The sequence below is a fragment of the Sus scrofa genome, chromosome 2 (genome assembly GCF_054392235.1).
Source record: "Sus scrofa isolate SSC_HxYL_T2T_F1_AM1 chromosome 2, Sscrofa_HxYL_maternal_Yorkshire_Landrace_v2.0, whole genome shotgun sequence".
Lineage (NCBI taxonomy): Eukaryota > Metazoa > Chordata > Mammalia > Artiodactyla > Suidae > Sus > Sus scrofa.
Window position 1 is genome coordinate 133636196 of NC_139384.1, and position 27681 is coordinate 133663876.

Sequence of the window (27681 nt, forward strand, 5' to 3'; positions counted from 1 at the left end):
AATGTGTTTTTTTTTAAATATAAATCTTCTAAAATAATGATTTCTTTCCCTTATTACAGTCTTCATATACTTTCAGAAACTTAACCCTCTGTTTTTGTATTTTTTACTCATGATTTTCCTTTGATACTTTAATCAGAAAAAAAATGATAATTAAAAGAAAGTACAGGAATCTTTGAGAGAGACATGAGGTTTAAACATGAAGTCTACTAAACAAAAGTAATATTCATCAGGTTTTCATTTTTTTGTGTGTAGAGAATTTGATAAAGTATTTTCTTAATCCTATTTGGTTATTAAATTATGAATGCTTACACAAAGGAATACTGGTTACGACCCATTTCTGCTGTTTTGGTATGTAACTGCATCCATATATATCTTTTAGTGTTTTTATTCCCCAATGGGTTTGCTGGCCTAGTTCCTTCCCTCCCAACCAAATTCCCAATTTACTCACAACCTGGGGCTAATTGAACAAGTTAAAATCCAAAAGAACAATAACAACAAAAAATGTACATGAGACTGGTGCTACAAATTTAAAATAACTGTAATTATAGTTATGGTGTATAAATAGGAAACGTTCTATAAATTAAAATTATCCATTTAATTTCACATTTATTTTACTCTTCTTTGACAGGCTATGTATAAATCATTCAAAGCATGATTTTAAAATAAGTAAATAAATAGTTCTAAACTATAAATTAAAAATTTATGCAGTTTTCTGTTTACCTCTTTTTTTTTTTCACATGCTTCTGCCTGTCTTTTTAACCTTATATTATTCAGGATTATTCCAATAAATTTAATGGGATCAGAAAAGAATTGGCAAGAAAGGAGGTAAGACTAAATTATTGAGGTGAATTTGTTCTTAGATCCTAGTCAGTGATGCAGAAAATGAATGTACACTTAAATGTAAGAGAGCTGAGCGGTTAAATTTCATTTCTGTTACCATGTTTAGTAATTTTTGCACCTATTATGATAGTTATGAAATAACATAAACAATTTTTAAAAGTTACTTGAATTTCTTGTCATAATTTAAATTTTAATACTTCTTTTTATTGTAACTATAAAAGAATGATTTTTCTTTGTAACAGATGATTAAGAAAGCCATTAATAATGTCAGAAGAATGACTTCTCATCCAACTCTTCCTTATTGTAAGTTGATAATAATTAATCATTACTTTAAGGCATTTAAAGGAAACTTTTAGTTTCAGTTGAAAGACGGTCAACATTTATTTTATTTACTTTTTTTTTTTTTTGTAGAGAATGTTTACTAGCAAGTAAAATCATTTCAAAGCTGGGTTAAAAAATAGAGAAAGTAGTCTTCCTGAATTAGTAGAGAAGGCTTAATGTGTAAATTTTTAGCATTTAGACTGCATATTTGTAACTTAGCACATTTTATTTTAGAACATTTCCAGACTCTACACAGTGTTAAATTATAGTTGATAATTATTGTTTTAATAATTGGATCACTCATCTTTTATTACATAGATCAGAAGCCTATCTTGGTCATCTATAGCCTCATCATAATCAGTTTGTATTTTATCAATATTTTGTTGGTTTTTCTTTTATTTGATACTCTGATAGAAAGTATAAGGAATGGTTATTAGTAAATTCTTACATTCTAAAGATATTTATTTTCAGTTAATCTTCCTAGGAATCTCAAAAGTTTTTCTTCCTTTAATGAAGAACTTAATGGGGAATTTATTGGAAGTATTGAAGGGGAGAAAATAATAGAGACAACTTTAAAATTAACTAGTGGGTTGGAGTCAGTATTCATATTAGCATGTGATTATTCCAACTTTTTTTTTTTAACTGCTTTGTCTTTTTTTTTTTTTAACTTTTTAGGGCCGCACTGGTGACATGTGGAAATTTCCAGGCTACGGATCGAATTGGAGACGCAGCTGCAGGCCTATGCCACAGCCACAGCAATGCCAGATTTAAGGTACATCTGTGACCTAACACTGCAACTTGCAGTAAGGCTATATCTTTAACCCACTGAGTGAGGCCAGGGATCAGACCTGCATTCTCATGGATACTCGTTGGGTTCTTAACCTGCTGAGCCACAATGGGAACTCATCCAAGTGTTTTTAATATGATTTTTAAGTCATGCCCTCCAAGTTGTCTTATCACACAGTAACAAAAATAGTAAAAATAATGCATATTGGAGTTCCCGTCGTGGCGCAGTGGTTAACGAATCTGACTAGGAACCATGAGGTTGCGGGTTCGATCCCTGCCCTTGCTCAGTGGGTCAAGGTTCCAGCGTTGCCGTGAGCTGTGGTGTAGGTCGCAGACATGGCTCGGATCCTGCGTTGCTGTGGCTCTGGCGTAGGCTGGCAGCTACAGCTCCGATTCGATCCCCAGCCCGGGAACCTCCATATGCCGCAGGAGCGGCCCAAGAAATGGCAAAAAGACAAAAAAAAAAAAAAAATGCATATTAAAGGTACTCATGTCCCTCTAATTTAATAACCAATAAAAAATTATACCACCTTTTTTATGAGAGATATTCTGATAAAATATGAGTGACAAAAAAACTGTTCTTTTTTACCTAGTAATTATAAGTTCTCTAAGCATCTGTTATCAATGTTGTATACCAATGTCCAATAAAAGGGCTAAAGAAAACTGTATTTAAGACAAAGAGGGTAGCTTCTCTTACTTATGCTATAGGTAACAAATAATATTAAAAATTTGCCTGTTTCCACACATTGAATTTATTCAACACTAGAAGTGTATATTTGTTATCTGTAAGTCCAATGTAAAGCAAGAACTAAAAACAGTCATGAAGCATATGAAGTAAGGAGTCAAAAGTAAGGAATCAAAATCTTAAATAAAATTACTTCCACAGCAAGAAAATTTGGCATTGCTTAAAATCTTTCCTTACTCTTTGCAGTAGTATTTAGAAGTTTCTTGAAATATTGAAGAGACTTCATTTATTTTCAGCCCCAAAGTGTTTGTCATGACAGGTAATTAGTTTATAAATATCCTCTACCTCAAGCCTGTAAATTTAAATAAAATGATCCCTAGCTTCAGAGATAATTAATGGACCTATTTTCAGAGTTTTTTGGTAGCTTCAGATAACTTCTGACTGGGAGTGAGTCCTTACTCTGTTCAGAGAACTACTATAACTGGCAGTATTAAAATTAAATGCTAATTAAATTACTCAGTGAGATTTTTTTACACTATATTTTTTCATGTTATGAACCAGTCCCATAGATAGTAGTTCAGCTCAACAATAGACTCCTTTTATAAAGTCCTGGAAATGCTTTGAAATAGGGTTTGTTTTTGTTTTTGTTTTTTAATTTTACTCTGAGTTACAGATACCTCAGAATAGTTCCTTTCTTCTTTTAGAACAGATTTTTTTTTAAATCTTAGTCACTATCAGCCAATTATTTGGACTTCTACTTCAGGGAAGTTTTTTAAGTTAATTTGATGCGTTGAATTAAAATAGTAATGGAAGTCTTAATAGGAAAGCCCCATTTGAAAATAATAATGAATATATTAAGATTTTTAAGATTGCATTTAATAACTTGTTCCTTACCTATATGATATAACACTCTTAAGTTACTTATGAGGAATACATGCTCAGACAACCTAATTATAGGAATCTTTATTTTTTTAATTTTAGTTTATGAGGCTTTAAGATAGTATTTCACTTTTCTTGTAAGGAATTAATAATTGTTTTTTTCAAATGAATAAAACCATAAATAATAGAAAAATTTGAGTGGTTTTTAAATGCATCTAATCCAGTTGATTTTTTTTCTTTTTTTTTTTGCCATTTCTTGGGCCACTCCCAGGGATCGAACCCACAACCTCATGGTTCCTAGTCGGATTCGCTAACCACTGAGCCACAACGGGAACTCCTCCAGTTAATGTTTTTGATTAGCTAGGCAAGACTGTAGAGGAGAAGGGATAGAGTTAACATCCCTAGTCTCAAAAAATTCTACCTACACTTCCAACCCAGCTCAGTGTTAAGTCAAAACAGGTGCGAAGCTCTTTATTTTAAATACTTGGAAAGGAATGAGGGAAAGTTGACTGATAATATGACTAGCAATGTGCTAGATGCTTTATATACATTAATATAATTTCTCACTGCATCTAAACCACATTAATACTGATAACTCTTCTTAACATAAATTTAGCCCTGTATATTAAGCATATTTTTGAATGACTTATATGAATTATCTTGTTTACTTCTCAGAATTGTCCAGTGATTTATATATCATGACTTACCTTTTATAAGAAGGTAATAGGCTCAGGGATATTAAGTTTTCCTAGTATTGCACCTTCGGTAAATGGTAAAGTGAAGAATTTAACAATTATTTAGCTTGTTCATATTTTTTAATGAAACAGAGAACATATTTGAGATGCCAGGCCAGTCACAACTATTAGAAATGACTTTTGAGCATGGCTTTCAAAGACCTGCAATCTTTTTTTTTTTTTTCCAGAGAAAAATGCATAAATTTAAGCAGTAGTATGATTGTTAAGAATTGGCTGTTAGTAATCCCAAGGTATTTTTTTTTAAGTACAATTAACTTAAAATATTATGTTAGTCTCAGGTTTACAGCATAGTGAATGAACATTTTTATACATTAGAAAATGAACACTGATTAGTCTGCTTGCCATCTGTCACCATACAAAGTAATCCCAATAATTTAAGTTTTTATCATAAACATTATTTGCTAAAAAGGCTATTAAAATATAATTAAGATAATTTGAAAAGAAAAAATTTATAAAGGTCTAATTTAAGTGCTTCTTTTGTTTTGTGTGAGGAGATGTCCTCAGGTGAAAGAATATCATAATTATTTTTAAGATTAAGCGGATTCAAGTGATATTTCATATAAAGGTAATAAATTCATGTAAATTGACTATGATTCATACCTAAGTTATTTCTTCCATAAAGATATTCATGTTGGATTAAAAAATAAATTTGCCAAAGATTCCTGAAATGTATTTTTTCCCCTCTTATAATGCAGATCTGACAGGAGCTCAAGATGGAAGCGTTAGAATGTTTGAATGGGGCCATTCTCAGCAGATAACCTGTTTCCGACCTGGTGGCAATTCAAGAGTTACAAGAATGAGATTTAACTATCAGGGAAATAAGGTAGTATATAAAAGTACAAATAGGAATAATGGTTTGATTTTGTTGAAGGTTTCTGAATATTACTCATTCAGATTTCTGAAGAGAATAGCTTATGGTGAAGTATTAACCCATCTATATGAATTATTAATAATTATTTATAACTTTAAAATTTTAATTAGGGGCCAGATGATTATAGGACCACCTTATACATTTTTTATTGAATACTCTGTTTTCTTTATCCTCTGGAACTTACTCAAAGTGTGGTCAAAGTCTAAGTAGTAGGTTAACTTCTGGGAGTTTATTAGAAGTGCAGATGATTTATTCTACTCCAGGCTTATCAAATCACTGTCTACATTTTAGCCATATATAGTTGTAATTTGTACACAATATTAAAGTTTTGAGAAGCACTTAGCTAGAACATGGCATTAGCCATCTGTTTTGTATATAAAGTTATATTAGAACACAGGTAATCCATTCATCATTTGTTTTTTGTGATTATTTCCCCACTACAACCACGGAGTTCGGGAGAACAAAGACTATAGGTGGCAAACCAAAAATATTTACTATATGGGCCTTTTTTTTTTTTTTTTTTTTTTTTTGCTTTTATAGAGCCACACCTGTAGCATATGGAAGTTCCCAGAGTAGGGAATAAGAGTTACAGCTGCCAGTCTGTGCTACAGCTAAGCAACTCAGGATCCAATGTGACCTACACCACAGCTCACGGCAGCACCGGATTTTTAACCCACTGAGTGAGACCAGGGATCAATCCTGCATCCTCATGGATACTACTTGGATTTGTTTCCCCTGAGCCACAAGGGCAACTCCTGTTTGGGCCTTTTAATAAAAGTTTGCCAAACTCTACTGTTACTGTCTTCACTTCCCAAAATCTTGCTTGCCTCAAACTGCTTTTTTATGCCCCTAGTATCTCACTAGGACTTTAAACAGCTATTAAAAGGGAAACCAACCTGCTTTTTGTCTTCAGGGCTATGCTTCACTAAAAACATTCACACAGGCCCTAGCTAATGGTACATCTTGCCTTCCCTTTTCCCTCAGCTTCCAAACCTTCCACCCTCCTCATGTGTTACTTTCATGATATGCTACAACCTTTTTGCCTATCACATTTATTAGTATCTCTTACCATTTCACAAAAGTCAGTGATGATTTTTCATGTAATTATGAAACCAGATTGAGAGCATATAAATTCTTAATACCAATTAGCAGCATTCTTTGCTCCTTAATAGGAAATTAAGGGGATTTAATTCAGAAGCCTTTAGAATTATACTATATTTTCAGATGTATGTTAATATCACTTATGTGCTCATGTTTTTCCACTTTGGGTGTCAATATTGTATTATTCCTAAGTACTCTTTATATTTCACCCCTAGCTCTCTAATACATTCTTCATATTGCCAACAAAGTTATAATTACAAATTGCAAAATTAGGGAGTTCCCATTATGGTGCAGCGGAGGTGAATCCAACTGATATCCATGAGGATACAGGTTCAATCCCTGGCCTCGCTCAGTCACAGATGAAGCTTGGATCCCATGTTGCTGTGGTTGTGGTGTAGGCCGGCAGCTATAGCTCTGTTTTAACCCCTGGCCTGGGAACTTCCATATGCCATGGGTGTGGCCCTAAAAAGGAAAAAAAAAAGCAAAATTATACCATAGGTGAGGTTGTATTGTTCTTTTCAACAATCTTCAGCCTCTTCTTTGTACCTGAAGTGTGGCATTTACATTCTTCTGTAATTAGAAGTATTTTTAGAATTTACACTCACTATAACCTTCCATACAGGCTATTTTAAGGCACAACAAACTCTTCTTTATTGCCTGCCCAAGTGTCTCTGACAGGCAGTCAGCTTACTATTAATTAGCCTTGGCCATGATGGTACCAAATAACACAACACCTAAGCGTGCTGTCTCCCTTAGCAGAGAAACCTACAAAGTAAATGGAGCAGGTCGCCCATACTATATCACAGTAATGCTGATCATTTTGTCAAAAGTCATTGAACATTGCAGATAAACTAAGAGCCTAAAAGAGGGCCTTTAGCAGAAGAAAAACTTATAAGGAGTAATTCCTCAGATTCAGGAAGATCCTATATTGTGAAATAAGAACAGGATGCTATGAAACAAAGGCAGTAGAACAGTAAAGAATTTGTGGAAATTAAAAACATAATTCTCAAAAATGACATAAGTAGGAGAACTACTGATTACAAGGGCTGAATAGCAGAAAGGAAGTAGTTGGAAATCATGTTTGTGATTGGGAGATACACATTAGGAAATTATCCCATGATGAAAATAACCCAAGAAATAAATTGAAACTAAATTGTATTAAAAGCAATAGTAAAATAAAAATTTCCCCAGGAGTTCCTGCTGTGGCACAGCAGGTTAAGGATCCAACCTTGTCTGTGACAGCTTGGGTCATGGCTGAGGCATGGGCCCAATCCCTGGCCTGACAGAGTGGGTTAATGATCCGGGTTTACTGCAGCTGTGACTCAGATTCAACCCTTGACACAGAAACTTTCAAATGCCATTGGGTGAAGCCAAAAAAAAAATTTTTTTTTTCCATAATGCAAAAAGTGGAATTTTAGAAGAAGGGCCTACCAAGTACTAGACAGAAGTATTGTGAAACAACACATGCATAGATACATCCTGATTGTTTGATTTTTTTTTTCTTTTTTCTTTTTTTTTTCTTTTTACAGCCACACTTGGGGCACATGAAAGTTCCTGGGCTAGGTGTTGAATCAGAGCTATGGCTGCAGGCCTGCGCCACAGCCACAGCAGCACCAGATCCAAGTCTCATCTGTGATCTGTGCTGCAACTTCTGGCAGCACTGGATCCTTAACCCACTGAGCAAGGCCAGGGATCGAACCTGCAACCTCATGGTTCCTAGTTGGATTCGTTAACCACTAAGCCACGATGGGAACTCCTCACCTACCATTTTTATTTTTTTATTTTTTTATTTTTTTTTTGTCTTTTTGTTGTTATTGTTGTTGTTGTTGTTGCTATTTCTTGGGCCGCTCCCACGGCATATGGAGGTTCCCAGACTAGGGGTCGAATGGAGCTGTAGCCACTGGCCTACGCCAGAGCCACAGCAACGCGGGATCCGAGCCACGTCTGCAACCTACACCACAGCTCACGGCAACGCCGGATCGCTAACCCACCGAGCAAGGGCAGGGACCGAACCCGCAACCTCATGGTTCCTAGTCGGATTCGTTAACCACTGCGCCACAACGGGAACTCCTCACCTACCATTTTTAAATGGTGCCTTTTGACAGAGCTTTCCTTTTTCTAGATGTCTCTCCCAAACAAATACTCAGAGGTATACATGCAAGAATGAATGTTGAAAGCAGCACTTTTTATTATAATAGGAATAATTGCAAATTCTGTAAGAAAAGGCTTTTAAAAGTTAGAATACAACTGTACAATGTAATACTGCACAGCACAAGAAAGGTTGATTTCTACATATGAATGAAAAATATGGCTATAATAAGTTAAAAAATGTAACTGTAGAACTGTGTTTCATTTTTACTTCCTACTGCTGTTTATATGCTTTCTATAGTGTATATCTTTGGAAGTCCTTATTTTGTCTTCTTCAAAATGAACAATTTTTTTATCTTATATATGCCAAAATTTTGTCACATTGCTTAATGTGTAAATCCAGTATCCTGTTTTTGGAGCAGTTGCAGAGAATATACAGACTGTGGTATCAAATAGTATCATAAAACGGATGTCTAGTATTCGTTTCCTTTATATCCACCCTGGAATTTTTTAAAGCAGTAGCTTAATGTTTTTTGAGACTAGATCCATGCATAGGTAAAATGAAAAGTCAGACACTTTATCAGTCAAATGTTTCAGAGTTCAAATATGAGATTCATAGTGAGGGTAAGGGTAAATATGTGATTTTGTATTTGTATTAAACACCTTAAAATATTTTTTTTTCTCTAAGTTTGGAATAGTTGATGCTGATGGATATTTAAGTCTGTATCAAACAAACTGGAAATGTTGTCCAGTTACTGGAAGTATGCCTAAGCCGTACCTGGTAAGCCATTTTAAATTTTTTTTAAAGAAACCAAGAATATGTACTTGAGACAGGAAATATCAAAGCCAAAATATAAAATCTGTCTAGTCCTGTGTATTCACTCTCTTTACTCAAAGCTTCTGCCCTTGTACTACATGAAAATTTCTCTCTGAAGTACAAAAATCCTTAATCTCTAGTAATTTGGATAATTAACCTGTATAGAACCAACATGGTACCTTTTTGAGACCCATGCAACCTGTGGGTTACTGAAGCCCTCATTAAACTCTAGTGGCTGTGATACCTAAAAACAATGATCAACAGACCAGTGCATCTGGATATTTTTCCTCAGTTACTATACCATATGAACAAAGTAGAAACAATATCCCGTATATAGCTACGAGATATATAATAATATATACATATTATTCTGCATATAGCTATTGTTATTATTTCCTTGCCCATCTTCTTTTCAGAAAAAAAAAGAAAAGTGGTACACCTCTATTCAGGACCATGCAGGCTTAATGAACCTTCCACAGCTTCATAGAACACTGAATATATATTTGTTGGGTTCTTTAGTCAAACCGTTCATAGGACTAAGCAATAGCAATTAAGAAAAAATTAAAAATATGGTGTAAGATTCTAGGTAATTGACCCAAGATTAAATGCTAGAATAACGTACTGATCTAAATGAAAGCAAGCAAGGCCGTGTTGGTCAGGGTACCTTGAAAGAATATTTTTCCTCAGATTTTTATTAAGCCAACAGATTTAAATGTACAGGTAACCCTTGAACAATGTAGAGGTTAGGGGCACTGGACACCCCCCTCCAAATTGAAAACCTGCATATAAATTTGCAGTTGACTCTCCATATTCACAGTCCTGCATCCACAGATTCAGCCAGCTTTGGCTGGTGTAGTACTATAATAAGTATTTATTAAAAAAAAAAAAATCTCTGTGTAAGTGGAATCATGCACTTCAAAGCTATGTTGTTCAGGGGTCAACTGTACAAGTTTATGTTCCCTTGTGAACTGCCCTTTTTTTAAAAAAACTAAAAAATAAATTAGATTTAAAATGTATGTTATTTGCTTTGAAGAATTAAAGTAGATTGTTTGTTGTTGTTGTATTGTCTTTTCTAGGGCCGCACCAGGGGCATATGGAGGTTCCCAGGCTAGGGTTTGAATCGGAGCTGTAGCTTCTGGCCTACACCAGAGCCACAGCAACACGGGATCCGAGCCACGTCTGCAACCTACAGCACAGCTCACGGCAATGCCAGATCCTTAACCCACTGAGCAAGGCCAGGGTTCGAACCTGCAACCTTATGGTTCCTACTCGATTTTGTTAACCACTGAGCCACAACAGGAACTCCATAATTCTTGTTTTTGTCTTTTAAGACAAAAATTTTCACAAGTATTCTAAGAAAAATATTTGACATTAACCTTTTGTTTCCCTTTGAACTTTTGGTTGAACAAAAGCAAAGGGCTTCATAAAGGGTCATGACATATACAGCCTATTTAAATGGTTCAGGAATAATGTGTGTGTGTGTGTGTGTATGAAAGAGGAGAGGCAAAACAGGTGTGCCAGAATGGTAAAAATTGGTATGTGGGCATTATATATATGAGACTTCTCTGTATTATTCTTGCAACTTTTCTCATATGTTTGAAGGGGGAAAAAGGCTTAAACTAAAGTAAACCACAAATTACATGATCACTTTCGGATTAACGCATCTACCTGCTTATAAAATTGCTAGTGACAGTAGTAACATTTGTTGTTTCTAATCATTCTAGACTTGGCAGTGTCATAACAAAACAGCCAATGATTTTGTCTTCGTTAGTTCCTCCTCTCTGATAGCTACAGCTGGTCTTTCAACTGACAATAGGTAAGAGATAACTGAAATTGAAGTCTGTGTATGTATAGCTAAGCTTTATTTTTTAATTGATGTCCTTACATCTCAATAATGCTTTCATAATTATGCCTTTATTTTTTTTTTTTTAAGAATTTATTTATTTATTTAGTCTTTTAGCTATTTCTTTGGGCCGCTCCCGCGGCATATGGAGGTTCCCAGGCTAGGGGGCGAATCGGAGCTGTAGCGACTGGCCTACGCCAGAGCCACAGCAACGCAGGATCCGAGCCACGTCTGCAACCTACACCACAGCTCACGGCAACGCCGGATCATTAACCCACTGAGCAAGGGCAGGGACCGAACCCGCAACCTCATGGTTCCTAGTTGGATTCGTTAACCACTGCGCCACGACAGGAACTCCAATAATTATGCCTTTAAATATTTTTATTACAGAGAATTTTTTCTTAGAGCATTTTTGGTGTTGTAATTGTAAAGCTAAGGAAATTCTGGTGCCATTAAAAACTAAATCCATTCCTTGAGGATTTTTAATATTCTCATGTTAAGACTTCAGTGAAGGAGAAAAGAATTAAATTGTTGGTAGAGTTTTTCTCCATATTATTTCCTCTGTGATAAGAATTCTTGAAGCCAGAAAAAGGAAAGAGTATTATTTAGTAGTATTTATTGGCCATGCTATTTAGTTAATCCTCACCATTGCTTTATTAGATTGATATTTATCACTGTTTCACAATAAGAACACAAGAAACTCAAAAAAAAGTTAGTTGTGTAATAATTAGTTAAGTGGCAGCCCATCCCCATCACCCCAGAAAGCTTAAATATGTGAGAAAATGTCTTTTCCTGCCCACACATCTACACACACCTCTGATTTCACTCATACTGTGCTGAGATCAGGCTTCTGCGGTTGCTGGGCTTTTATATTTGTCTTGAAACCTCACTTTGCACTCAAAGTAGGAATTTTAAGAATATGGAATTTTCAGCCCATCTTTCATAGAAATTCTTATATATATTTGTGCATCCTTTAAAGCTTACAGAAAAGAGTAGAAGCTGCTTCCATTCATAGTAGGAATAAACTTTCTTTGTGCTCAAGAAATTCAAAGTATGCTGCCATTTATATATGTCAGAAGAACTGTTAGATTAGAAAATCAGTGAATACAAGAAGTAGTTTCCATATTCAGACTTCATATAGCGTTTCTTATAATTACGTGTTAAAGTTACTCAATTTTGGAAGCTATTAATGTTGAAATATTTTGTGTAAAATTTAATTGTACATAAATATTGATTACTTATTTGATGTCATACATTTAAGAACTTTCTAAGGCATTGTTCATATGTTACATAGCGATGAGACATACTTTTTAAAAATTGAGATACACTTGATTTACGATACTATGTTAGCTATAGGTATACAGCATAGTAATTCAGTGTTTTTTCAGGTTATACGCCATTACTGGTTATTATAAGATAATTGCTAAAATTTTCTGTGCTATATAGTATATCCTTATCGCTTATCTATCTTATATATAGTAGTTTGTATCTTTCAATTCCTTAATCCTAATTTGTCACTCCTACCTCTTCTCTTCAGTAACCTCAAGTTTGTTTTCTATATCTGTGAGTCTCTCTCTGTTTTGTATACACATTCACTTGTATTTTTTATTAAAGTATAGTTGATTTACAATGTTGTGCTCATTTGTATTTTTTTATATTCCACATGTAAGTTGTATCATACAGTATTTGTCTTTCTCTGACTTATTTCAGTAAATATTCTTTGGTCCAGTAACATTGCTGCAAATGGCAGTATTTCATTCTTTTTTGTGACTGAGTAATATTCTTTCGTGTGTGTTTGTGTGTCTCATACATCTTTTAATCCAGTCATCTCTTGACGGATACTTGGGTTGCTCTCATGTATTGGCTCTTGTAAATAGTGCTGCTTTGAACAGTGGGGTGCATGTAACTTTCCAAATTAGTGTTTTCATTTTTTTCCAGATGTATTCCCAGAAGTGGAACTGCTGTATCATTGGTGGTTCTCTAGTGTTTTGAGGAACCTCCATGCTGTTTTCCACAGTGGCTCTACCAGTTTACATTCTGTCAACAGTGTACAAATGTTCCCTTTTTTCCTCATCATCTCTGACATTTTTTATTACGGACTTTTTGGTTATAGCCATCTGACAGTTGTGAGGTGATAGCTCATTGTTATTTTGATTTACATGTCTCTAATAGTTAATGATATGGAGCATCTTTTCATCTGTCTGTTGGCAATCTGTATGTCTTCTTTGGGAAAATGTCTATTTAGGTCTTCTACCCAGTTTTTGATTGAATTTTTTGGTTTTTTGATATTGTTGTTTGAACTATATGTATGCTTTAGATATTAACCCCTTATTGATCATATCATTTTCAGTTTTCTCCCATTTCAGTAGGTTGTCTTTTCAATTTGTTGATTTCCTTTGCTATGTAAAAGCTTATGTTTAATTAGGTCCCATTTATTTATTTTTGCTGTTATTACTTTTGCCTTAAGAGACTGATCCAAGAAAACATTGCTATGATTTAAATAAAAGTGTGTGGTTGAATTTAATAAGTCAGTATATCAATCAGTCAAACAGTGTGCTGCCTATGTTCTCTTCTAGGAGTGTTATGGTTTTCTATTACTACGTTTATATGTTTAAAACGTTTTGAGTTTATTATTACATGTGGTATATGGGAATGTTCTAGTCTCATTTTTTACTGTGGCTGTCCAGTTTTCCAGTCACCCATTCTTGAAGAGACTGTCTTTTCTCCACTGTGTATTCTTGACTCCTTTATCATAGGCTAGTTGACCATAGGTGCTTGAGTTTATTTCCAGGATCTCTATTCCATTGATATGTCTGTTTTTGTGCCAGAACTGTGCTGTTTTGATTACTGTAGCTTTGTAGTATAGTTTGAAGTCAGGGAGCATGATTCCTCAAGGCTTTGTTCTTCTATCTGAAGATGGCTTTGGTAGTTCAGGGTATTTTGTAGTTCCATATGAGCTTTAGGATTGTTTTGTTCTAGTTCTGTGAAAAATGTCATGGGTATTTTGATAAGAATTGCATTAAATCTGTAGATTGCTTTGGATAGTCTGGCTATTCTACAGTATTCATTCTTCTAGTCCAAGAGCATAGGATGTCTTTACATTTCTTTGTATCATCTTCAGTTTCCTTTATTGATGCTTTATAGTTTTCACCTCCTTTGTTAAGGTTATTCCTAGCATTTTATCTTTTGATGTAATCTTAAACAGGATTATGTTTTTACTTTCTTGTTCTGTTATTTATTAGTGTATAAAATACAGCAGACTTATTTATATTAATCTTATAGTTTATTAGTTCTGAATTTGGAAGGTGAAGACTTCAGGGTTTTCTATGTAAAGTATCATGTCATCTGCAAATAGTGACACTTCTAGCTCTTCCTTTCCAGTTTGCATATCTTTTATTTCTTTTTCTCATGTGATTGCTGTAGCTAGGATTTCCAGCACTATGTTAAATAAAAGTGGAGAGAATGGGCATCCTTGTTTTATTACTGAATTTAGCTTTTCACCATTGAGTATGATGTTGGCTGTATGTCTTAAACAGACTATATTGTCTTAAACAGACTATGCACACAATGATGAAAGTTTTTATCATGCATGGACATCTCAGTAGACACTTTTTTGCATCTTTTGAGGTAATCATGTGATTTTTATCCTTACTTTTGTTAATGTGATGTATCATAATGATTTATTTGCAAATGTTGAACCATCATTGTGACCCTGGAATAAATCCAACTTGACCATGGTGTATGATCCCTTTTATGTATTGTTGGGTTCAGTTTGGTAATATTTTGTTTGAGTATTTTAGTGTCAGTAGTTATCAAAGATATTGGTCTATAATTTTGTATTTTTGTAGTGTCTTTGGTTTTAGTTTCAGGGTAATGGTGACCTCATAGAATGAATTTGGGAGTGTTCCTTCCTTTTCAGTTTTCTGGGATAATTTGAGAAGGAAAGGTATTAGTTCTTTATATGTCTGATAGAATTTCCCCGTGAAGTTGTCTGGTCCTGGAATTTTGTTTGCTAGGAGGTTTTTTTTTTCCGCTTACAAATTCATTTTCGCTTCTAGTGATCAGTCTATTCAACTTTCTCAACTCCATTCTTAGCAAGCTGTATGTTTCTAGAAATTTGTCCATACCTTCTAGGTTGTCCAATTTGTCATTCATAGTATTCTCTTATGATTCTTTATATCTCTGTAGTATCAGTTGTTACTTCTTTTTCATTTCTTACATTGTTTATTTGGGTCTTCTCTCTTTTTTCTTTTATTTCTTCTTTTTTTCTTTTTACTGCCGCACCTGCAGCGTATGGAAGTTCCTGGGCTAGGGGTCAAATCAAAGCTGCAGCTATAGGCCTATGACACAGCCACATCAACACCAACTCTGAGCCACATTGGCAACCTATACCACAGCTTGTGGCAACACTGGATCCTTAGCCTACTGAGCGAGGCCAAGGATTGTAACTGCATCCTCATGGAAACTTTATCAGATTCTTAACCCACTGAGCCACAGCAGGAATTCCTCTTTTCTTCTTGATAAGCCTGGATAAAAGTTTGTAAATTTTGTTTTCTTTAAATAGATAAATAAATAAGCTCTTGGGAAGTTCCCTTGTGTCACAGCAGGTTAAAGATATGGCATTGCCACAGCTGTGGCGCTGGTCACAGTGGTGATGTGGGTTCAGTCACTGGCCTGGGAACTTCCAAATGCCGCACGTATGGCCAAAAAATATGTATATATCAGCTCTTGGTTTCACTGATAGCTTCTGGGGTTTTTTAAATCTCTGTTTTACCTCCTTTCTCATCTTAATTATTTCCTTCCTTCTGCTGACTTTGAGCCTTGTTCATTCTTTTTCTAATATTTTTGTGCGGTAAATGGTTGGTTAGTTTGTTTATTTAAGAAGGCCCATATTGCTCTGAACTTCCCTCTTAGAATTGCTTTTGTTGTATCCCATAGTTTTTGAAAAGTTGTGCTTCCATTTTCATTTGTCTAAAGGTCTTTTCTTTGATACTGTCACTGACCCATTGGTTTTTTAGTAGCATGTTGTTTAGTCTCCATGTGTTTTGGATTTGTTTTTTTTCCCCCCTTTTTTCTTTCTGGAGTTAATTTTTATCTTCATGTCGTCGTGGTTAGAAAAGTGCCTAATGCAGTTTCTTTCCTCTTAGATTTGTTGAGGCTTGTTTTGCCACTTAGTATATTATCTATCCTAGAGAAAATTGAACATATGCTTGAAAAAAATTTGTATTCTGCTGTTTGGGGATGTAATATCCTGTAGATATCATTTAGATTCAGCTGATTGTTTGTGTCGTTTAACACAACTATTGCCTTACTGACTTTCTCTCTGGATGATCTGCTCACTGATGGCAGTAGGGTGTTAAAGTTCCCTACTTGCTTTATATGTTTAGGTGCTCTTGTATTTGGTGCATATGTGTTAACAAGTTTAATATCCTCTTCTTATGTTGATTGTTTTATCATTATGTAATGTAAGACATATTTATTTTTATTCCATTTTTGACTTACTGTGTCATTCAATTAGTAATCTTTTTTTTCCAGAAACATATGTTTGTGGGACACTCTTGTAGCACCTGCCAATAGTTTAGTCCATGGTAAGTTTTGAAAACATTTTCTAAATCTCAAATAAATAAAAAAGATTTTTAAATAGATTTATTTTTAATGACACATTTACTATATTTTGCCCATGGTGGTAGAGTTTGGAAGCAGAAAAATGCAATATATGTTATTAACTCTGAAGAGTTAATACATACTTTAATGAAGGACAGTGGGACATAGATAATATGAAAATCATGGGAGTTGCCATCATGGCACAGTGGAAACAAATCCAACTAGTAACCATGAGGTTGCAGGTTTGATCCCTGGCCTTGCTCAGTGGGTTAAGGATCCGGTGTTGCTGTGAGCTGTGGTGTAGGTCACAGATGTGGCTCGGATCCCACATTGCTGTGGCTCTGGTGTAGGCCGGCGACTACAGCTCCATTTCGACCCCTAGCCTGAGAACCTCCATATGCTGTGGGAGCAGCCCAAGAAAATGGCAAAAAGACACAAAAAAAAAAAAAAAGAAAGAAAGAAAATCATTTGTCTCAGAATTCCCTGGTGGCTGAGCAAGTTAGCAATCTGGTGTTGTCACTTCCACGACTCAGATTATAGGTAAACAGATTGGGAGTGAAGAAATAAAATTGCGTTTATTCACAGCTGACATGTTTAGGTGGAAGATCCCAAAGAATATAGAAAATAAATTGCTGGAAATAATGTGCGAGTTTAGCAAAGTCACAGGATATCAGATCCATATACTGAAGTTAATTGCCTTCGTTTATACCTACAATGAACACTTGGAATTTGAAATTTATTTTTTAAAAATTACTTTTAAAATAGCACCCAAAGGAGTTCCCACTGTGGAACAGTGGGAATAGACTGGTATAGGAATGTTCTTAACAGCTTTATTTATAATAGTCAAAAACTGGAAACAGCACAAAAGTCCAGCAGAAAAATATTATGTATGTGTGTAATATTATTCAGAATTTAAAAGCTTGATCTAGTGATACATGGAACAACGTGGATTAACATCTAAAACATGTTGAAGAAAAAGAAGCCATGCACAAAAGAGCATATACTATAAAATTCCATTTACGTGAAGTTCAAGAACAGGTGAATCTAACTGGATAGAAATCAGAATAGTGATTGCCTTTTTGAGAGAGGCAGGAGGGAACTTTCTGGGATGATGAAAATCTTCTGAATTTGTTCTCAGTGTTGGTTACACAGATATATCCATTTGTCAGAGCTCCTCAAGGGTGTACTCTTAGCATGTCTGCATTTTACTCTAAGTCATATCTCAAAGTACTGTAAAAAAATTTTAAATCCCTTCTCTATAATTAGTTTTATTTACATTCTCACAATAATAACTAAATTGTGTTGAGTATTTCATCCTCACATATACCCATTAGGCAGTTGGTGTTACTTCCTCTTTTACAAATAATGTAACTAAGACTTAGGTTAAATAATTCACTTAAGGTATATCTTTAAACCCAGACAAAAGCAAGATTTAAACTCTGGTGACCTGTCCCCCAAATCTTCGCTCTTTCTCATTATACCATATTGTCTGTGACCTACTTAACAGAATTTTTTGCAAGGATTTGTTAGGGTAAACAAATCTTTTTTTTTAAAGAAAGCTATTAATTGTATTTTTATACTTCTGATGCTTATATTGTTTTAAGGTTCATTGAGCTTTTTTTTTGAGGTGTTTAATCTGCCATTAAGCTTATCCAGTATATTTTTATTTGAATATTATAGTTTTGTATGGCTAGACTTTTTTTTTATTTTTTTTTTATTTTTTTTTTGCTTTTTAGGGCCAAACCTGCAGGATATGGAAGTTCCCAGGCTAGGGGTCACATCGGGGCTACAGCTGTCAGCCTTTGTACAGTCACAGCAACGGGGGATCTAAGTCGCATCTGCAACCAACAGCCCAGCTCACGACAACACTGGATCTTTAACCCACTGAGCAGGACCAGGAATCAAACACATATCCTCATGAATAGTAGTTGGATTCCTTATCGCTGAGCCATGATGGGAACTCCACTGAATCTCTAGACTTTTGATTTGAGTCTTATTTTTAGTATGTCTTTCATATGTCTACCTAACAGACCCAATCTTTCATGTAGCTTCTTGAACATAGAGAATACACCTAATGATTTTTTAAATTCCTTATTTACCTCTTCTGTCATTTGTGCCTTTTTTTTTTTTTTTTTTTTTTTTTTGTGCTTTTAGAGCCACACTTGCAGCAGCATTTGGAAGGTCCCAGCCTGCGGGTCGAATTGGAGCTGTAACTGCTGGCCTCCACGACAGCCACAGCAATGCGGGATCTGAGCCATGTCTATAACCTACACCACAGCAACACTAGATCCTTAACCCACTGGGTAAGGCCAGGGATCAAACCTGTGTCCTCATAGTACTTACTAGTCAGATTCGATTCCACTTAGCACGGCAGGAACTCCATTTGTGCCATTTTTAGATTAGTTTCAGTTGATGGATTTTCTTCTCTTTTTGCATGGTTCCTGCTTCTTTGCACACCTATTAATTTTTTATTAGATGCCAGACATTGTGAATTTTACCTTGCTAGATGCTTATTTTTGTATTGTGTAAATATTTTTGAGCTTCGCCCTGGGACTAAGTTACTTAGAAACGGATTTGGGAGACATACCTTAAACAGGACCAAAGTCACATTTAGTATAGTGCAAATTTTGCCCTGCTATTGAGTCAGTACTCTTCTGAGTATTCTATACAGTGTCTTGTGAATTAAGAAAGTTGTTTCCCCCCCCCCCCCCGCCCCCAACCATGGCTGATAGGAACAGGAACACAGATCAACTTAGGTTTCCCTTTCTTATGCCTTGTCCAGAGAATACTCTATAGGCAGTAAGCTTGGGGCAGTTAAGTTGGTTTCCCATCTCTAAGAGATCATTCTTCATCCCTTAATGTCCAATGTCTCAAACCATTGTTTCTTATATATCATTTGATACTTTGTTTCAGGCAGGAGGGTCAGTCTAGTTTGTCACTCCACCTTGGCCAAAATCCAGAAGTCTGTTTTTTTTTATACTATTATATAGTTTTTACTTTATTTTATTTTTTTTTTAATTTTCAGCTTTTACTTGTCACGACAGTGGAGCCACTGTTTTGGCATATGCTCCGAAACATCAGCTGCTAATATCAGGAGGCAGAAAGGGCTTTACTTGTGTATTTGACCTTCGGCAACGACAGCAGAGGCAGCTTTTCCAGAGCCATGATTCTCCTGTTAAAGCCATTGCTATTGATCCAACTGAAGAGTACTTTGTTACAGGATCTGCTGAAGGCAACATAAAGGTAAATATAGTAGTGCCACAGTAACCACAAAATGAAAAGAAATCTTTAGAAAACTTAGATCTTTAATCATATTGATGATACCAGTCTATTTAAATAATAGAAATATTGTTTTATAGTCAACAAAGTTAGTTACTATTTAATCTTTCAATGAGTGAAAGAAAATTTTATCTTGAAAATCATCTGTTTTTCAATTGTTTTCAAATCTGTTTAATTAATACACGCAAAAGAAGTTGATTTTCCATGGATATGAACATCTTTCAGATGTTAGTCTTGATTCCATGTTCAGAGTGAATTTATGAATTCATTTTCAGGTACTGTGAAATATGCTGATTTTTTCCCCCTTACCCTAAAGTTCTCCCCATTTTGCCCTTCATCATATCAGCCTCTAATCACTCAGTGCCTGATTCAAGAATTCTGAATGTACCTGGATAAGCCATTGCCTATAACTATCCTTCTCAAACTCCTGTTTTTCAGACTTAGAAGTCTGAATATTAAACCTTATTAAAAATATATCCCACCCCAGAAATACTATTGCTAGGTCCCATTCCCAGAATACTCAGTTGGTAAGTCCAAGGCTCAGGAATATGTATTTTTAGAACGTAGACATAGTAGTTTTGATAGAAGGTTCTCTGGCCACACTTGGAAAGATCTGCAAGGATAAGACTAGTCCCTAAGTTATTCTAATGGTCAGTAACCCACGAGAGGACTCTAAGTACAAGTGAGATTAATTAGTACAAATAAGTTGGACTACCTTGTTAGAATGAGCATATATTGTTTTCATGATTCTCAGCCAGAAAAAAAATTAACTAGAAGTGTCGAATTGTAAAAAAGGCATTTCTTAAAGTCAAATATATATACCAACTTCCATACAGTATTTGTTTTTTCACTTTGAAGCTAGTTTCTTATTTGAACTACTTAGTTTAGAATAAGTCATACCATGTTTTAGATTAGTTCATACTCTCACTCTGAAGTTTATTATTTAATCAAGTTAAAAGATTTGGTAGTATACCAGGTAGTGTTTAGAAGTTATAATAATTATGTCTAGAGTAGAATGAATTACTAAATTTCTAAATTTAGTAATAGGAGGAAAGACTTTTAAAATATCTCAGAACATCTTTTTCTTGGAGCTAGAATATAGTTTTGCCTAGTCTGAAGACCTCTAGGTGTTGGGTACTTTGCTTTTTCCAGTGGTTCTTATAGCCTGGTGGGCACTATATGTAATGGAGAAAGGAATGCCGCACTATACAACTACACAGCAGAAACTGCTGAGAAATGGGAAATCTTGATTGTAGTCTCTATAATATTGCAAGTTTCTATAGCATTGTACATTTAACCTTCTTGTACCTAAGTTTTCTCAGCTCCGACAAAGGATTTAAAATACCTTCTTCTCTCACTGGATTGATTTTGAAGAGTGTAATAATATCAAAGAGACTTGTAGACTTGCAACACCCTATATAGAATTAAAATATATGACTGTAGGGAGTTCCTGTTAGGACCCTACGTCGTCTCTGTGAGGATGCGGGTTCAATCCCTAGCTGTGTTCACTGGGTAAGGATCCTGCATTGCCACAAGCTGCAGCATAGGTTGCCGATGTGGCTCAGATCCAGCATTGCTGTGGCTATGCATAGGCCTGCTGCTGCAGCTCTGATTTGACCCCTAGCCTGGGAATTTCCGTATGCCACAGGTGCTGCTGTTTAAAAAAAAAAAAAAAGGACTGTAGACCTATATAGATATTTCTCCATTTTTATTTTAGAAATTCCTTATTTGTACAAAAAGACAGGTCTAAATCTTTTGTTTGGATTTTTAAGGTAAATATCAACCCCAGTTTTTATTTTGTTCTTGATGTCTTTCAGATTTGGAGTCTCTCTACCTTTAGTCTTCTCCACACTTTCATCAATGAACATGCTCGGCAATCTCTTTTCAGAAACATTGGAACTGGAGTAATGCAAATTGAGACAGGGCCTGCAAATCACATTTTTTCATGTGGAGCTGATGGAACAATGAAAATGAGAATACTGCCAGATCAGTTTAGCCCATTAAATGAAGTGTTGAAAAATGATGTGAAATTTATGCTGTGACATTTTGACAGTAAGATGTTTAATTTATTTACCTATTCCATGAAGTGGCCAACACATATGATGTACAGTAATCACTCATGCCACAAATAAGCTAATGCTTTCTTGTCTTTATATTTATTTTATGGAGCTTTGCCTTTGATGCACTGATGCCTTAAAATTAACAAGGTCATTCAGAATTAGACTTTATTGCCTAAAGTAAAATGTATAAGTAATGCTGTAATAATACATATTTATAGTATGTTATAGTGAGTGTATTGTAGTTTTAAAAGCGTTTTGTTGTTGATAAATTCTTCTGCAGAGATTTCTTCATGAATCTGTTTCATAGTAAAAATACCCTTTATGTAAAGGCAGTTGCACATCAGTAATCACTTAATTCACCACTTCATACATTCACTTCCTTTTTTAAACTTACACATCTCAGACTCCTGTCTTAATTAATGATAGATTGATATTTGGGTAAGAATAAAAAAAATAATATCTCCATTAACACTATCATTGGGACTTTAGTGATAAATGAGCCAAATGGCTCTTTTTGTAAAGTTTTCATCAGTTTCCCCTCTGGAGCCTAAGTTATATGTGTGTACTTGTGTGTATATATGTAATATATCGCACACATCTTATTGGAACTTAGTCTGTATATATACATAAGAGAAAACTACAAGTCTTTTTGTTTTTGTGCCATAACAACTACTGCCACCAGAATAACAACTTTTTTTGCAACTGTTTTTTTCTTTTTTTTTTTTTTTAACTTTTGAATTCTCAACCTAATTTTCAAATAAACTTCAGGAAGACTTCCAGAATTATTATTTTAAAGATGACATTGAGTCAAGTAAATTTTAGCAGGCAATAATGATTCTGTGTTGGCATATGAGACACTTGAAAGTAGTCAAATAGATTTGTCAAAGGATTTTTGAGCACCAAACATTTTACTTCCATCTTATTTTTTCTTGTTTTTTAGGTGCTTTTAGTCTCAGAGTTTTCAAAACCTTATAGCAGTGTTTTTAGACACAAATGTGAAAACAGTCAAATTAAATAGATAGTATTTACAAATGTAAAATACCTGCCAGATCTGCCATTAATAGAAAATAAACTAAACCTTATATTTTATTATTTTTGCCAAAATATATTATTTTATTATAAAATATGACCAAAATATAAAAAAATGCACAATGCTTTTAACTTAAATGTGCTAATCATATTGTCTGTTATGTGCTATACCTTTTCTGATTCAGAATTATAGAAAACTTGATAATACTTGATTTTAACCAAGGAGACTAGAGGCAGGTGGGACTAAGTGTTTAAAGGACAATTATATACTATTTAGCTTAAATATATTTTGTTAATAGGAACATTAATAGAACATTTTTATGTAACAAAATATGGACAATTATTATCTTGGGAATTAAAGAGTCAAATGAAGCAAAGAAATGAAGGGCTGGTAAAATGAATTTTGTAATATCCTCAGGATAGTTTTATCTTAAAAGTATATTGTTAAAGGATTTTGTAAATTGTATTCATAATTTTAAATGTGTTGAGCGAGTTGCAGTGAAGACACTGTCATTATGTAGAGAGTGTGTATGCACATAATAACCTGTACCTGTAAATTGTGCAATAACGATACGTGACTATTGCCATGGAGAAATCTGTGACAGCATTGCAAACAATACTATTGTTTGATGTAGTTAAGCTTAAGTTATTTTTTAGTAATTTCTTCACAAATCAAGATTTAAAAAGCTTTAAACACTTTCAATGAGATAGAAAATTTATTATTATGCTTATTAGGAAAAAGGCATCGTGGATGAAGAATTAGCATTTTAATTGAGGGTTTATATGAATAATAAATTATGTAAGCGTATATGTATTTACATCCAGAGTCATAATATTTTAAATAAACAATCATGCAGTGACTTTTTTTAGCATGCTATTGTCTTAAATAATATTTATGCTACTTTAGTTGAAGTATATGTAACATTTTAAATTAGAGAATTTCTATATTTGTATTTGGTTAATATAGGAAAGATTGCATAACCTTCCCAGATACCCTGTTCTTCCTTTTCTACTATCTTTTTTAGCTTAATGGGTAAACATTATTCTAAAAAGTTGAGAATGAAAATAGCTGGAATGTATGTTTAAATATAAAATGATGTACATCCATCTAAAATTCCGTCCACACTAATAGAGCGAAATACATTTTTAAATTGTGCACTTTCTGAGAATGAGAGTTTGTAATGATGGAAAAATTCACAACATTGCAAATCTCTTTTTCTAAAATGTAGGATTTTCCTTATATAGAATCATGAGACAGTCAATTCCATCCTCCTTTCTTGCTCTCTCTGACTTGCCTCAACTCATTTCTTCTTTTTTAAAATTGTTTTTAAAAAAACTATTGCAGAATTTCTGAAATTAATCTCAACAAATGGTACACAATACAGGGGTATACCTACTTAAAGAAAATATTCACATAGTCTTAGAGTGGTGATGATGTTTTTATAACAGTGTTGGAAGCCCAGAGAAGCATCTTTTACTAAATAAAAATTTTAAATATCATACTATAAGAGACCACAGTCAAAAGAACAGGTAGACTAGAATAAATATATATAGTGGTATGAAAATTGTCCTTAATACAAAATGATAAATAAGAGAGAAATCAGCACTCAATTCACAGCACAGGACATTGAAAAAGTCAGCAAGCACAAAGTATGTTCATCCTCACTAATAGTTAAAGATATGTTTTTTAAAAAGAAAGCAAGAGTGTGATACCACTGTTTATCCACCAAATAAGTATAAAGTGAAACAGTGGACATCAGTTTGGTGAAGATGCAATGAAGTGGGCAGAGTGAAACATTGCTGGCAGAAATAAACTGCCACATAAAGTTACCTAGATACATACTAAGATTGAAAAACATACTTTCACTCAGCAGTCTTTTCAGATTGTCCTTTAAGGTAAAAACACTAGGAGTTCCCGTTGTGGTTCAGCAGGTCAAGAACTGGACTAATATCCATGAGGATGCAGGTTCCATCACTGGCTTTGACCAGTGGGTTAAAGATCTGACATTCCTGCATGCTGTGGTATAGGTCACAGATGCACCTTAGATCCTGCGTTGCTATGGTTGTAGCATAGGCTGGTGGTTGCAGCACAGACTTGACCTCTAGCCTGGAAACTTCCATATGCCACAGGTGTGGCCCTAAAAAGAAAAAAATAAAAAAATAAAAAAAATAAAACCCAACCCTGCTATGCACAAAAATATATAGATGTTTTCTGAGACATTGAGTGGAGCAAGAAAACTGGAAATCTTTTTTTTTTTCTTTTATTGTTTGCTTTTTAGGGCCGCACACAGCATATGAAAGTTCCCAGGTTAGGGGTCAAATCAGAGCTACAGCTGCTGGTCTATGCCACATCCATAGCAACACAGGATCTGAGCTGTGTCTGTGACCTACACCACAGCTTAACAGCAATGCCAGATCTCTGACCTACTGAGGGAAGCCAAGGATTGAATCTGCATCCTCATGGATACTAGTTGGGTTTGTCTCTGCTGCACCACAACAGGAACTCCCAAGAAAACTGGAAATCTAAATGTTAATTAGTAAGTAAATGGTAGAATAAATTTTGGTAATCCGTACGATGTAATATTCTCTCAACTCTGTTAGATTTATATCTGTTGATCTGAAAAGAAACTAATGAGAAAAAAAATTGAAGTAAAAGTTGTTATATCCCCTATTGTTTCTTTTTTTTAGTCTTTAGTTGTACTGTGTATGTAGACACATGGACATATATGGAAGAATACACACAAAAATTTTACCTGGGAGAATGAAAGGAGATAGTACTTTTCTAAACTCATTTAAACCCCACTCAGTAATGTGATACCAGAAATAGTTGTGTGTGTGTGTTGATGAAGAAAAGCTGTATTTTTAATACTAAGTAGGACTTTGGACTTTGGGAACTATTCTAAGTGAAGTGATTTTGTGTCAGGAATCCTCTTCTTTGAATTGTTGAGATATTTTTGATGCTAAATTACTTAAGTAGAAAAATTAAGATGTTAAATTTCAGAGTATTTGCAGAAAGTTGAACATGGTTTACTTATATGTACCTGTCAGTCTTAGAAATATGTATGACTTTTGCTGCAGTTATTTTCAAAGAAAAATCTGTTTTGAGTTTTTCGTGACTTTTTTGCCCCTTCTCCTTACTTGGTTGTTTCCTATATGGCTGCGGCCTGTAATTCAGGGAGGTAATGCAGCTTTGGAGTATGGCATTGTTTCACAAGTTTCCTTGGAACAAATATTTCTTAATATTCTCCCAATGCAAATACAGATGGGTGATAGAAGCAATTGGGTGGGAGGCGGGATCAAGATGGTGGAGGAGTAAGATGTGCCACTCACCTTCTCCCAGAAACACAACAACCAAAAAACCATTTACATGTAGAATGATTAACAAAGAACATCTACTGAACACTGGCAGAAGAACTTAAACTTCCAAAAAGGGCAAGAAACCCTCCACATAACTGGATGGACAAAAAGAGAAAAGAAGCAGGATGGAACCAGCACTTGAGAGGTAGCTGTGAAAGAGGAACGCATACCCTGAAAAGCCACCTGACAGGGAGATTAGCTGAGACAGAGGGACCTCAAAGCCTCCAAGAAAAGCTCAGCAGCTGGACTGAGGAGGGCAAAGCAGAGAGTGCTATATAGACCATCAGTACCACCTCTCAGTCTCCAGAGGTCAGTTCCAGGGAGAAGAGTAGGATTGGGTGTATGGAGACAGCCTGAGGGGCTAAGGAGTGGTGTGCCAGTGGCTGGGAAGCTGAGCACCACAGTTGAGAGAACCCAGCAGAAAGCCTGCAGGAGAAGCAAGGCACCATTGTTGGGGAGGGCAATAAGAGGAAGGGTGAACTGCCATAGTAATATCTTTCTCTGAACACATGCAGATTCTCAGAGGGTGGGGCCACAAGCAGCAAGGCACCAGTGTGGGCCAGCCCAGCAAGGGTGGGGCCACAAGCACAAGCCACAAATAGGCTACGGGTGGCAGTGCCTCCTTTGTGGGCTAAGCGTGACAGGACACCTCTTGCCTGGTGTGCAAGGAGCAGGGGCAAACCACCACAATCATCTCAGACTCCAGAGGAGGGCATGACCTGCTACATTAGGGGGTCCATGAATAGGCACCACCTATGGCCCCAGTCACCTCAGAGTTCAGCACAGAGGAGGGCACTGCAACCAAGTGCCACCCATTGTTGCTCTCACTCCCCTGGGAACACATGTGCCCTGCCACTGCCACTACCAAAAGCTCCAGGCACCACCTACACCTGCCTGAGGGTCGCTGCCATTTTCCAGTACCCTGCTACTAGAAGCAGCCTTTGCCACCTTCCTGTAGGTTCTCACCACTGTCAAGGGCCCAGCAATCAGGCACTGGATATTAGCCCTGCTCATTGCCTTCATCTCCCTGGAAGCAGGCATAGCACCCTATCAAGGGGATAACACCATGCACACACTGAGGAAAGACAGAAAGCAACCAAAACAAAAGCGGACCTCACGCCAAGAATAAAGAGTAAGCCCTCACAAAATACCCAGGGGTGCTCTGGCATATAAATATCCTTCCAAGACTACAGTAGTTGTTTTCCCTAAACTCACAGAATAAGAAAAACATAAGCAAAATGAAGAATCTTGGAAAACATTTCCAGTTAAAGGAAGAGAAGAATTCACCTGAAGGAGCAAACAATGAAACAGACCCCTGCAGTCTAATAGGCACTGAGTTCAAAAAGGAGATAGGTGAGGGAATTCC

At 35.3% G+C, this 27681-nt stretch overlaps 1 protein-coding gene across 14 annotated transcripts in view; it reads left to right on the plus strand.

Annotated features, from left to right (window-relative positions):
- The window catches only part of DMXL1 (Dmx like 1), a 141342-nt gene extending 117524 nt beyond the window's left edge, over positions 1 to 23818 (plus strand). For 7 of the 14 annotated variants that reach the window (XM_021084664.2, XM_021084667.2, XM_021084669.2 and 4 more), the window contains 8 exons: positions 775 to 825; positions 1083 to 1143; positions 4962 to 5089; positions 9015 to 9107; positions 10868 to 10959; positions 16522 to 16574; positions 19616 to 19833; positions 21687 to 23818. In XM_021084664.2, the coding sequence (XP_020940323.2) occupies positions 775 to 825; positions 1083 to 1143; positions 4962 to 5089; positions 9015 to 9107; positions 10868 to 10959; positions 16522 to 16574; positions 19616 to 19833; positions 21687 to 21911 (921 nt within the window). In that variant the 3' untranslated portion in view covers positions 21912 to 23818. The remainder of the gene's footprint in view (positions 1 to 774; positions 826 to 1082; positions 1144 to 4961; positions 5090 to 9014; positions 9108 to 10867; positions 10960 to 16521; positions 16575 to 19615; positions 19834 to 21686) is intronic. The other 7 variants (XM_021084666.2, XM_021084668.2, XM_021084670.2 and 4 more) reach the window with 1 other exon arrangement.
- The last annotated feature ends 3863 nt before the right edge of the window (positions 23819 to 27681 follow it).